This window comes from Manacus candei, unplaced genomic scaffold, assembly GCF_025592945.1.
Source record: "Manacus candei isolate 608988 ecotype Guabito, Panama unplaced genomic scaffold, ASM2559294v1 h1tg000062l, whole genome shotgun sequence".
NCBI lineage: Eukaryota > Metazoa > Chordata > Aves > Passeriformes > Pipridae > Manacus > Manacus candei.
The window spans coordinates 2,522,233-2,535,173 of record NW_026138110.1 but is presented as its reverse complement, the minus strand read 5'-3'; the positions used below and the strand labels follow the sequence as shown (position 1 = coordinate 2,535,173).

Genomic DNA, 12,941 nt, shown 5'->3' with positions numbered 1-12,941 from the left:
GAAAGTTCCAGTAGGTTTTTCTTGTGGACAGGAAGTTCTTGTTTCCAAACCTGTCTTGGATCTTTGTGCAGCTTTCCTAGCATATGTGATTTGTGCAACTAATTTTTCAAGCTACTTCAGCAAATGATAACTTCTTAGTAATTTTCCTGCACGCAGTTTCCAGTGTTGTAAATACCAATTCTGCAAACTACTGTCATGTAAATATACCCAAATTTAACTGGGGTACCACTGAGCAAAACTGTAGTAGGACCTTTTGAGGGCACTGTGTTTAAATACCCACAGACTGCAATTTGGCCAGATAATTGCAACAAAAATGCTATCAGCTTTGGACTGCGGATTCAAATTTGGTCTGAGCTCATGTATGGAGAGCTGCAAGATGTGATATTTTATTTCATGGCTTTTTCTCTCTCCCCTTGACCCCTTTTTCCCCCTCTAGTACACGAGAGGCACCGTGACAGCCTTCTCTCCTTTTGATGCCAGAGCTGATGCAGAAGCTCTTCGTAAGGCCATGAAGGGAATGGGTAAGGATAATTTGTATTTTACAAAAAGGAAAGGGCTCTTTCTCCTCCAAAAACATCCTTTCTGAATTCAGTTTTTGATCTTAGTAAATGAGAGTAAGGCCTGTGTCTACATGCCATGGAATGACAGCCCCAGGAGTGCACTGGTCTGGGCGTGTCCTGGTTTTGAATGTGCTGCTCTCAAGGATGTTTATTTTTAGCTTAGAATGACGGGGGAAAAGGTGGTTTGCACATTCCCCATTAAAAAATGGATACTCCATAGGCTTTTCAGCTCAGAGTTTTACAGCACAGTAGCTCGACTGTGGATTTACAGGGAACAGCTGTGGAGAATTATGGCACTATGGTAGAAACTGCTTGGAAAATCTGCAACAGCCTCCTCGGTCTGGAAGTGTGTGAGCACATTACAGATCCCAGGAAAAAGAATACAAGCACACAGCAGGAATGCAGACTAACCACCGGTCTGTAAACTCACACTGTAGCTTTCTGGCCCCAAACTCCCCTGTGAGAACAAATCCTGATTTGCTGCTTTCTTTGGAGCCACGTCTGGAAGGAAGGGAAGGAAGGAAATACATGTGATACACCTCAGCCTACAGGCAAAAGTGAGGACTACCTTGCAAGCTATTGTATATAAAATGGGTAATAGCTCCACACTTCTGTACTCTGGGCTGTTTGGGGTTACTGGACTGAGTTTTGCTGGGAGCTGGCAGATTGTTGGTGAGTCCAAAGCTTCTGTGTGGAATACAGACTGTGACTAAATGTTGCTGTTAGTGCCTGGAGCACAGTGTGACACAGAGACCAATGGAGAACAAACAACACATAGGTCCTCCAGTCATATTTTTGCAACAGCAGAACACCCAACCTGGTGGCTCAGCTTGGGTTATGGTGACATTTGTTATTTTAAATGCTTCTGCTGTTTGTCAGTAGGCTGTTGCTTTCACAGCATCTTCCGTTGCCTTTTGAGTTTGTGCCACTGCTGTTTGTTTTTTAGAGTGTGTTTGTAACTCTTTGTGCTTTTTGACTTCAGGGACTGATGAAGAAACTGTGCTGAAGATCCTGACCAGCAGAAACAATGCTCAGCGACAAGAAATTGCATCTGCCTTTAAAACCTTGTTTGGCAGGGTAAGATGAAGAAAATACCTCTGGAAATGAGCTGGTTGTGGCTTAAGATGATTACTTAAAACTATCAGGCACATTCATCACGTGAATGTGTAACACTGTAAAACATTCCTTGAAAGCAAATATAGTTTTGCTTCTGTCTCCCCCTCTTCTCCACCCTGCCATATCCTTAAAAGAATCACAATGTGTTTTGGGTTTCCCCTATGCCCATGTATCCTTTTCTTCTGCTTTGTTTGTTTCAGTTGAGGTACCAATTAAAACAAAAATGTGTCCCTTGTGCTTTTTTTGCTGTGTCTCCAGAGTCTCTTAGCTTGCAGACTCACGTGCACCCATTTAAAATGGTTAGTCCTTCTTCATTACAGTACTGTTTGCTCTGCTCTAGGATCTCGTAGATGACCTGAAAAAGGAACTTACTGGCAAATTTGAAACGTTGATGGTGTCTTTGATGAGACCAGCATATATTTTTGATGCTCATGCACTGAAGCATGCCATCAAGGTAAGAGGAGGGAGGGGAGTTAATGTTACATGAAATGCTTGTTACTCTTCTGTTTTTTTGGGGGGGTTTGGTGTTGGTTTTTTTCTTTGTTTGTGGGGGTTTTTTTGGGAGGAACTTCTGGCTGCTAAGGGGAACGCTAATAGAAGTAGCTTTTTAAAAAAAGTTAGGAAAGTTATGCTAACACCTGCTAATGCCATGGGTTGGCCTGGTTTCTTTTTCATCCTAATAACTCAGAGGTAATTTAGAGCTAGAGAGTGTTTTGCCCCGGTGGATTGCAACACAACTCCAAAATTGATGGGCCAGTGTAAACTGGTGTCCACCAAAATTGTGAGCAGTTATTATCTGTAGTATTGAATGTGCTTTAAAAGCTGCCTTCAGTAATAGAGAGGGAAGAGTTGATAGCCCTCTCAGGATTACCCTCCTAACACTTCTCTTTGACTGAATGCCTTTAGTGCCTTTCTGTGCAGGCCAGGTAAACAAACAATTTACAATATGGATGTGTAGAAATTTTCTTCCATGTGCTTTTTTCTTTCTTTTCCCCTGTATTATATCAGCCTGTGGAATTTCAGGAATTGCATGTCCATGAATTATTCACAGAATTAATCTAAGTAGAGGCCGTTGAACTTGATTAGTGTAAGGTAGTGCTTTGTTGAATGACACTTCCACGTAAACCCCAAAGATCCTTGATGCCCAGCTGGTTAATATGTAGGCTTTAGTCAACTGTGCAAGCAAGTGCTCATGAACCTGTGACCCAGCAAATAGTAGCTGAGACAACAGAAACTTCAGTCCTGGACATTTCTGTGATGTCTTTATGTGCATTGGGGGAAGGGGGGATGACACCTGACAAAGAAACCGATAAGGGCCTTGTCAATTAAAAGAAAAAAAATTGTATTTCCAAGTTCCCCTTATTGATCTAGGAGTCAAAGACTGAGAGGGAAATGACAGAACAGGTGGACGTAGGAGGGAGAATAGAGATAGTGAAACAAGAGTGGTTTTGTTCTTGTCACTTACAAAAAAAAAGATTTTAAACACAGGATCACACGATTTCAGAGAATGTGCCTGCACAGGAAAGGATGTCAGTACTGGCTGCAGTTCAGCAAAGGGGGGATAACAGAAAAGGAGATGTGATAGAGGACTTTTGTACAGGATAACTGTGAGCATTAACTCTGTGCTGAAGGTTGAACCATCAATTTTCACTGCTGCTCCTTAGATTAGAGCTGATGTAACTGTGCCTGCCTCACCTGGTGAGTAGGCACATTCTTGAAACAGTCTGTGTTTTGGAAATGATTCCATGTAACCTGGCAGGCTTGTATTTTGGATGGCTTTGTGTGCAGTTACATATCTTTGCATGCAGTTAGTATTTGATGCTTTTCTTACAGGAAAGGTTGTAAATAATGCACTGAAGCAAAAAAATGCTCAGTATTGCATTTCAGTGTTGCTTTTGTGAAATGACTCCTTTGTAAGCAAAAGAGCAATGGCTTATTCATACAAAGTAGAGTCAGACTTGTGGAAACAAGATATTGGCTTGGCTTTTGTGGATTTTATCCTTGTAAAAGTGAGAGTGTCTGTTGTGTCTGCTGTAATTAGAGTGCAGCAGCCTAAACTATCTGGATTACCAATTCTGTGTGTTCACAGTGGAAGAGAGGGTTTGTTTAACAGCACAGTTCCCAGAAGGGTGGGGATCATTGCTGGGTGGCTCTGTGTGTATCTGCACTGCCTGATGACAGATGTCTGATGACAGACAGCACAGGAACTAGAGCTGAGATGGAAACTTAACTCTCTTCACTCACTTCTCTGGATCTCATTGACTGTGGCAGCAAAGAACTGAGGCTGTGCTTGAACATGGAAGGGCCCATCTGAGTCCTGCAGCAGGGAGCCTTTGCTAATTGTTGGGTTGGCTTCGAAAACAGTCAAGTCACAACTGGAAGAAATTCTTTTCAAAACCCCCACAATATACCAGAAAGAAGAAAATATTTTTTCTTTATTTGGTCCGAGTGCGTGAACTGATGCTTGCTTTTGATTACCAAAGGAAACTTGTGTTTCCCTTTTGCTGTTCCATCAACTGATTGATACTTGCACCCCTGCAGGGAGCAGGAACCAATGAGAAAGTGTTGACTGAAATTCTTGCCTCCAGAACACCTGCAGAAGTGCAGCAGATTAAACAGGTTTATCTGCAAGGTAATTTTCTGTATAAAACAAAGGGTCTCCCTTCAGTCCTCCTAATGTGATTTTAGCTCATCTTTCACATAAGTTCTATCTGTGAACAGATGGATGTGTTCAATAAGAGGGAATTCTTCCTGCTGTGTTGCAGAACTTCATATTGAAAGAAACTAAGGAGAAAACTAAAAGAAATTAAATTGTAAAACTAAAATAGTTTTTATTTCAGGGCTATGAGTGCAGGTTATGGTGTTTTGTGCTTTATAGTTAGAATTCTTTCAAAATGCATTTCTTCTACCCATTATTTTCATCCTTTTGACTGAAAGGTGATTTTTAGTAATTGGAAACCAGAAAAGTGGTATTATATAAAAAAACAGAAGTGATTTTTTGCCTTTTTCTCAGTGTTCTATTCAAATGCATTTGTGCAAAAGCAGGTGCAACTATTTGGCTGCCCACGGGAGTGCTTTTACCCTGTGTTTGTGGGGTTGTTTTTCTTAAGGCAGTGTTTAATTCAATGTATTTCTTTTACCTTTATGCAGATTCCTGCCACACAAGAAATTCTCATGGCTTAACAAATTTTGAGCCCAAACTCAGAATCTCTGAGGGCAAAATTTATTAGTACTAGATTTGTCTGGGCTCATGGTTTTTGTACAGTTGAGACTGCCATATATTGACCTAAATTCAGATCTGTATCCTCAAGAGCTGAATCTATGCATGTCACCTTGTACTTTAAAATATTTTGAGTAATCTGCTCCTGATACTAGGGGTGAGGTGCTCTGTTTTCACCTCTGATACAGTAAGGTTGTAGGTGAAAGCAGAATATGTCCTGGCTGTTAAAGATGTTTCTGATAGATGATTCTACAAGCTGTGAGTCAGATGAACTTTTTGCTTTTCCTTGCTTTCTTCTCAAAACAGCAAGGAAGCCTGTGAGGTGGTGAGTGGGTATTGCTCTTTTGCAGAGTATGAGGCCAACCTGGAGGACAAGATCACAGGAGAAACATCAGGCCATTTCCAGAGGATGCTGGTGGTCCTGCTGCAGGTCAGTGTCTTGCTGTGTGTGTGACTGTCCCTTCTACAGACACATGTCACTTTGTGCTTTCTAAGCTGGGTTCTAGATAGGCCTGGTGATAGGCAGGGTTGGAGCTGAGTCACTTCCTCTGACTCGAAGGGTCAGTCTTGAGCTCTGAGTCATTTCCATACCACAGAACTGAACTGATGCCCATGGGTATAGCAGATGCTGCCACGTGGGGTTTTGAAGGCAAAATGGGAAGAGAACATTTATTTCCTACAGACCCGTGCAAACAGAGGGGAGAAATAAGGTGATTTTGGATTAGGGGTTGACTTCTCACAGTAACTCTTACAGTCTGAATATAACAGATAAGTGTGCTTCTGACTTAACTTTCAATTCCTCAATTTAACACCTTTTAAAAATTCTCTTCAGGCAAACAGAGATCCTGATGTTGGAGTTGATGAGGGTCTTGTTGAGCAGGATGCTCAGGTGGGTGAATGACTTTGGTTTTGAGGCATTTCTACAAGTTATCTTGCAAAGAGGGTATACAGCTAGAATTCAAATGTGAGAGAGAAATTAAGGTTCTCTCTGTGTGTTTGTTAACATGTTTTCCTGTGCTTTTATAAGTTCTGCATAAAAGAAGTGTGAAAATCTGAAACAATGGGATCAAAATTTTTGGCACCTCTTGTTCTGCTTACTATTTAAAGAGATGCCTGAATGAAACAGTGATTAGGTCACTGGAAAGGGAGAGTTATAATTGCTGAGGTTTTGTGATGCTGAGGGACCCACTGCTGGAAAACTCAGAGCCATGAACAGCTCATTCCTTAATATCTGACTTGAGCTGCTCTCTGAATTTAATTCACTGTCCATGACTGCTCTCCAAACCCGTGCTCTGGATGAAAAGGAACACCAGCAGCTAATTGGTGTCCTTGGTGCAGTCTCTTGCTGGGTGCCACTTGGTTTATTGTTAATTGTAGTGATGGTCAATATTCCACCCATTTGGTTACAACTCTCTTAATGCACGTTTCTTCTCAGTTATTTCTGGGGTGGACATTTTGCTCTCATAGATTGACTGTTGAAGTGGAAGAAAATACACAGGTTGTTCAAGGTGACAAGGAGTAAAAGCAGAATATCAGATCAATAAAGCATTCTCCTGATAGCACAGCAAGATGGGGAGACAGACTGGCAAAATCTGTTTTACTGGCACAGACCTGTCCTTTGTTACTTAAATTCAGAAAGCATTGTTCTGCTATTAGAGTTAATTTCCTGTGGAAATTGCAACTTGAAAATTAGTGGGGCAAGTGTTTGAATCATGAACTAGACTGCTTCATGAAAGTGTCAGTCTTGGGAGGCAGATTCCTTTTGGCCTCTTTAATTGAGTTGAAATGAGCATCTAAATTTAGGGAGCACCACCTCTAAATGGTGAAAGAGTCCTGGGTTTCTAAATGATCTCTGTGGTTTGCTGTTGTACATTTGGCTTGAGCTGAGATCTTGAGTCAATGGACTTTACATTCACTATCCAAGAGAGCTGGAACAGGTTCAGTAAGTTTATAATTACTGTTGCCAGGTACAGATGGTCAGAATTGAGGTGCATGACTGTGCAAATGTTAGACTGTTTTTGACTTTTCAGTGTTTTTCTTGAGTCACGTGATATTCTGGAAAGGATTGATACATTAGAAGGCAAAATTTTTGCTCAGCGGTGATTTTTAATTTTTTGAGTCTGCAATTAATAAATATTAATTCAAAGCAGTTGGGGGACTTTTCTGAGAATGCCTGAAGGAGAAAGTTTAACTTTTTGGAAGAGATTTTGTGAATATCACTTCTTTAAAGTTATGCAGTTGAAGTACCCTTTGGGTATTGCCCAGTGGCAAGGCAGGTAAAAGCTTAAAGTTCGCATAAAATGTCATTTACAACTTGTAGTATCTCTAAAGAAACGTTTTCCTGGAATTTCTAAATGCTGTGCTGGGACTGCTCATTTGCTACTGGATGGAGAGTGCTGGTATTCATTTGGAGAACTTAGCATATATTTTTTGAAGTAAATATCCTTACAGTGAGGGCTTTTTCCCCTCCAACCCTATTTTACTCTGTACAATTGGTATTAAAAAGAGCATGGAGAGTCACAAATGTGGTTTGAATAGGGTTGGTCTTTACATCAAGAATTACTTGCCTGCAGAGCAATGAATGTGCTAAAATGATTGAATGATAAAAATCTGGCTTCATATGACTAAGAATTATCAGCCCACAAATCTGTTTATGAATCCATCTTCCCCTCCGTGTTGGAAAACTTCCTCCTGGGCCAAGTTAGCCTGGATCTGCCATTGAAGAGTCCATGTGTGACAAAGTTTTCCTAGTCTGATTTAAAAAGGGAAGGAAAAAAAGGGCAGAAAAAGCAGTATTGGGAATAGATTTTATCTGCTGTATTATGCCAGTTCCAGAAAACTTCAGGGCTTTGTGCAGTCAGTTTGAGGGCCTTAAGCAGCATTACTCATGTAAATGCTTTCACAGTCGATTCCAGATTATTTCTTTTATTTCTAAGACGAGTTCAGTGCTTGGCAATTTTATTTTGTTTTTTTCCCCTCCAGCTATAGCTTGTTACTAAGTTTAATGCTCCTTAGAGTGAGACAAATGGAGCTTTTCCACAGGGTGTGTGGACACATGACAAATACTGCTGTGTTGATCTCTTGAATTCCCAACAGGTCTTGTTTAGAGCTGGGGAGCTGAAATGGGGAACAGATGAAGAAAAGTTCATCACCATCTTGGGAACCCGCAGCGTCTCCCACCTCAGGAGGGGTAGGTGGTGTGGTTCCTGTGTGCCTGGAAAATTCTGCTGAAAGCCAGCTCACATATAAGTGCATAGTTCTATTAGCTGTTCATAAAGAGACAATACTTTTTTTTCCCCTGCTCCTTATCCATTCATAAGTCTGTTTGACTGGGATGTTTAGGCCATTGGAAATAAAGGTGCTGGGATGTGTCATGTGCTAACCATCTGGGAGGAAACTGGGACAGAGAGAAGAATGAGTGGATGGATAATGACACCTAGATGGCATTATCCTGCACTGGGGAGGGACAGGGAGGAGTGCTGGCCATGCACCTGACTGAGGACACTTTGTGTTTTGCAGTGTTTGACAAGTACATGACTATTTCTGGCTTCCAAATTGAAGAGACCATTGACCGGGAAACCTCTGGTGACTTGGAGAAGCTGCTTTTGGCAGTTGGTAATTAAGTCTTAATAGATCTAGAACTGGCCTTCTTTGCCTACTGCCAGGCCTCTTTAAATGGCAGTTGTTACAGGAAGTGGCATGAAAACACGGTTCCTTTTGGAAGTTAATCACCTGGGGTCTATTTTGGTATCTAGAGAATAGGCCTTTATTCCTCCTTTATCAGAGGGGGGGCTGGAGGGGAGGTGGTGAACTGCATGTGAGACAAAAATTTAGGGTTCCTGGCAGCTCATCTAGGACAGTGTGGTGGTAATTTGTATCAGGGAGTAGAATTTGACTAGGAAAGTATCTTTTCCATTGGAAATAAATGGTATATTCTAACTCCCAGAACCCAAAGAGCTGTAACAGAGGAACAGAGCAGGTGACAACTGGACACTTAATTGTCCACACTGCAGAGAATGCCCCAGTAACACACACCGTGCCTTGGCAGTGGAGGGTTGTCCTGTATTGAATAACAGTCAGTAATTCAATCATTTGCCTTTTTCTCAGTGAAATGCATCCGAAGTGTGCCTGCCTATTTTGCTGAGACTCTGTATTACTCCATGAAGGTATGTACATGTTTTCCATCTCCTCCAGCTACAATTCCTCTCCCTTTTGCTTGTTCTTAGCCTCTTCTTTCACTGTAAGTGCCAACAGGATGCTGTTGGCAACTAAGTATCTGCAAAAGGTTCAGGGCATGCAGGTCTGAGAGAGGATACAAACAATTCATGAGGTTTACTCTGAATTCTTCATAGGTATGTCAGACTGTAAATCATTTATGGTCTCATCAGCTGTTTCTTGACTTGATGCTGTTACATTAGAAAATATCTGGTGACATCACTGGGCACTTTCAGCTGAATAAAGTCTACAATGTCTTCAGGTGGTGGCTGTACTGAGGAAGTAAAGACGACCAAAACCCAAACTGTAAACTGTGCAAATGAGTGCTCTTTGTTTGGGAGGTAGTTACAGACTGAAGGCAGAGTTAGCTTTGAAACATGTTTTAATTACTACCCATCCTGTTTTGAGAAGGCAAAAAAACTCATCAGGGAAAAGGAAAGAGGCTTAAACAGCTACAAGAGTTTATGCAGGGGAATCACATTAGCAACACATCTGTGTTTCTATTGGCTTTGCCTTCTCTTGGATGGGAAGAGATAAGCAGGGAAAACTATATTTTTAACTCCCAGTGGATAATATTAATTAAAGCTAAGGTAGGTAGTCTGTTGTTTTCAGGCAAGTTCCCAGCTCCCCTGAGGAATTCCTCCTTCTTCTTGGTGGAAAGCCTTAAGGTGTGTTTGTCACCAGATGGTGTGTTGATGAGGTGTCAGCATGAGAATTAGTGATAAGACACAAAATGATGGCTTAATTTTTAAAAGTTGCTTTACTGCTTTTATAGATACCAATGTAAAATAGGGTTCAGGTGAAAAATACAAACTATTATACCAGTATGCTGAGCTGTATGAGGAGGATTGCTTTTTTCTTATTTATTAGTTTTTATTTTTTAAAGAATGCGATTTTCCTGGAGGGTTTAGATTCTTGTACACTTTTATTATGAGGAGCCTGATGAATGTCTGCTGATGAGATCCCCAATTAATTTTTTTAAAATGAATAAAAATCATTAAGCACTTCAGCTAAGAAAGCTCTTCATCAATTATTACTTTGGCAGAGGAGTTTGCACTTCTAATTTATCGGTTTGGCATGACAAAGTTCAACACTGGGCAGAGTTTGGTTTCATGATTAGGTGGGGCAGAGCTCAGCTTTTATGGGATTCTAATGTCAAATCCTACTCAGAAACCACTGGACTCATGGCATAACTTTTGAGCAGCCTTAGGGCATTTTTAGGTGTAATCCAAGAATATTGCACCCAGTCCAAGGATTGAGTGACCCTGAAGATGATCGTGGGGGCTCTGCCAGGTCCTTCCCTGAGGTGCATGAGCAGGTCAGCACATGGACATTTGTATTGCTTCAGCTTGTGTGGAGTCTGCCTTGTCTGAGCACAGGGGGCAGGATTTAGTCTGCCCAGGCTGCCAGCACAGGAACTTGAAATGCTTGAAGTAATCAAGATGAATAAAAGAGTGGAGCATGTTTGTGTGGTTGGAAAAGGTTTATAAAGTTTGCCTTCATAATAAACAGCTGAATGGTCCATGGAACAAGTTGCTCTGCTGTGTCTTGCTGTATGATGCTACATGTTTTGTATTAGTCACTGTCAGGATTTCTGTGCCCCATTGCAGAACTGGCTGTGGTTCTGCAGTCTCAGAGTACGTTGGAAGGCTGATTTATATGTGATGGTGATTGTGGTGATCAGTTCTCCTGCTGTGTCACCTTGGGACTGGGTTATTTGGCATGTATCTGGGCATTCACAGTTGAAGCCTGTGAGATGAAACATGAAATGAGAGGTCTGACCACATGGCACTTGACAGAATTGCAGGGATTAGAGCACCCTGCAGGGTCAGTCCTCTGTTCTCCACGTTGCAGTGTGAATGTCTTGTGATACTGTCCCAGTATTCTCTGTTTTGGAGCTGGAATGTAATACGGACTTGATTTGAGATGCCACTTGTTGCTTTCTTGTTGTACCCTGGTTGTTTGTAATTGTTGTTTTGTTGCAGCTGCCCAGAGCAAACTCATATTTGAATCCTCTTGAATCTCTTGTCTGCAGGGGGCTGGCACTGATGATGACACCCTGATCAGAGTCATGGTTTCCAGGAGTGAAATCGATCTGTTGGATATTAGGCGGGAATTCAGGAAGAACTTTGCAAAATCCTTGTATCAAATGATTCAGGTAAAATGATTGTTCTGTTGTCAGGGAACACTGGGGTGATTGAGGTGGCATTGTTGTCACAGTGTATTTTCTTGGGAGGAGGTGGATGTGAGTCGAGCTGGATGAAACATTGAACTCAGAGTGATGTGGTGGGTCTGCACTTTTGGCAAGCACCACATTGCATTGTTTAAGCAGGGGACACTTCCTATGGGAAGCTAAAGGTTTCCTTCCAGTGTTCACTAGGACAGATGCTGTGGGTTTCTGAAATGATAATTATTAATACACCCTTTTTAGCTGCTGCTTCCCTTCCTTTTTCTTGCATGGGTGCCTTGTAGTCAGTGCTTCAGAGAGGGTGCTGGCTCCAGAAAAATGGCATTGGGGCTGGGAGTCTGAATTATTGTGAGGTTGAAGTTAAAATCTTGGGTTGTGGTGTGGAACCTTTGACACCATTTCAAGTGGAAAGCATTTCACTGTGGAACCAGTCTGAATCATAGTCTCCTTTGAATGATAGAAAGGAGCAGGAACGGAAAGAGCCAGTGAGGAATCCAGAGCCAGCTGTTGCTGCACAGTTGAAGCCAAAATGCTTTTTTTCCCTGGGATTTTCTTCTTGTTTTACTTTTAAATGCTACTTTTTACAATTTTCTGTTATCATTCCTGACATTATGCTCCCTTGATTAGGCTGGGTGGACTTGCTTTTGGCACTGCCAGTCCTGCCCACACAGCTGTCCTGTGGATTTTGTATCAGAGCTTCCCCCTGATTGCCGGGAGCAGGGCTGGGGCCTTTCTAAGCCACCGCAGGTGCACTTTGCTCATTAAATGTGTTGCTTTTGGTGCTGCTTTAGGGCTTCTGCTTTGGACTTCCTCCCTGCAGATAAATGCATTTGAATAAACCCTGGGCAGCTCAGTCACAGTAAAGCTTTTGGAGGTTTTTATGTTTCCGAAAGTCTGTCCGTGTAAATGTACGAGAGGCAGAGGGTTTCCTCGTGTCATTCCTGAGTGGAGAGTCATCCCTGTGGATTTCCTGTGGGTGTGCTGTGCTGGGGCCCTCCTTGGCTGGTGTGTGTGTTGGTGACTCACAGTGACTGCTCCGTGTGTTCACAGAAAGACACGTCTGGGGACTACAGGAAAGCCCTGCTGCTGCTCTGTGGTGGCGATGATGAGTAACGGGGACACCCAGGATCTCTTGTACTCCAGCTTTGCACCCCGTAGTTGGCATGTCTACCTAAGTTTTTATACCTTAATGCTTTGTGGCTGCTTGAATTTATACTGGCATTGCACTTATTAGGAATGAGCATATTGTTAGCCAAGTGATCCCTTCCCCACATCCCAACTTACAGGAGTTTCAAGTGCCTTTGGTGATATGAGAGTCATCTTCATGGAAGATGGATGCTGAGGACCAAGTTCTTTGCAAGTGTTTTTGCTGTAATAGGAAAAAGTAATCATGTATTGCACTAATTGTTTGAAGATTATCCTTTTTTGCTTACATTTCCACCAAATGTTAAGCTGGTTCTAACATGACAAACAAAGCAAAGATATCCTTTGTATGTAATGTCTGAATGAGTTTGCTGAACATAATACAAGCAATCATTGGAAATCTAAAGGACCAATAAATTTTTCCCCTCTTATCACAGTTGTATGTGGTTTTGAATCTATTTTCCCTTTCATACGATATCACTGCTCCAAATTGTTGGTA

The 12,941-nt window shown here is 41.8% G+C and overlaps 1 protein-coding gene across 2 annotated transcripts in view; it reads left to right on the top strand.

Moving 5' to 3' along the window:
* Positions 1 to 12,873, top strand: part of ANXA5 (annexin A5) — a 41,972-nt gene extending 29,099 nt beyond the window's left edge. For both annotated transcript variants that reach the window (XM_051804844.1, XM_051804843.1), the window contains 11 exons: positions 437 to 521; positions 1,543 to 1,637; positions 2,017 to 2,130; positions 4,218 to 4,308; positions 5,247 to 5,326; positions 5,729 to 5,785; positions 7,993 to 8,086; positions 8,416 to 8,511; positions 9,004 to 9,062; positions 11,147 to 11,269; positions 12,350 to 12,873. In XM_051804844.1, the coding sequence (XP_051660804.1) occupies positions 437 to 521; positions 1,543 to 1,637; positions 2,017 to 2,130; positions 4,218 to 4,308; positions 5,247 to 5,326; positions 5,729 to 5,785; positions 7,993 to 8,086; positions 8,416 to 8,511; positions 9,004 to 9,062; positions 11,147 to 11,269; positions 12,350 to 12,412 (957 nt within the window). In that variant the 3' untranslated portion in view covers positions 12,413 to 12,873. The remainder of the gene's footprint in view (positions 1 to 436; positions 522 to 1,542; positions 1,638 to 2,016; positions 2,131 to 4,217; positions 4,309 to 5,246; positions 5,327 to 5,728; positions 5,786 to 7,992; positions 8,087 to 8,415; positions 8,512 to 9,003; positions 9,063 to 11,146; positions 11,270 to 12,349) is intronic.
* Positions 12,874 to 12,941: the final 68 nt, after the last annotated feature.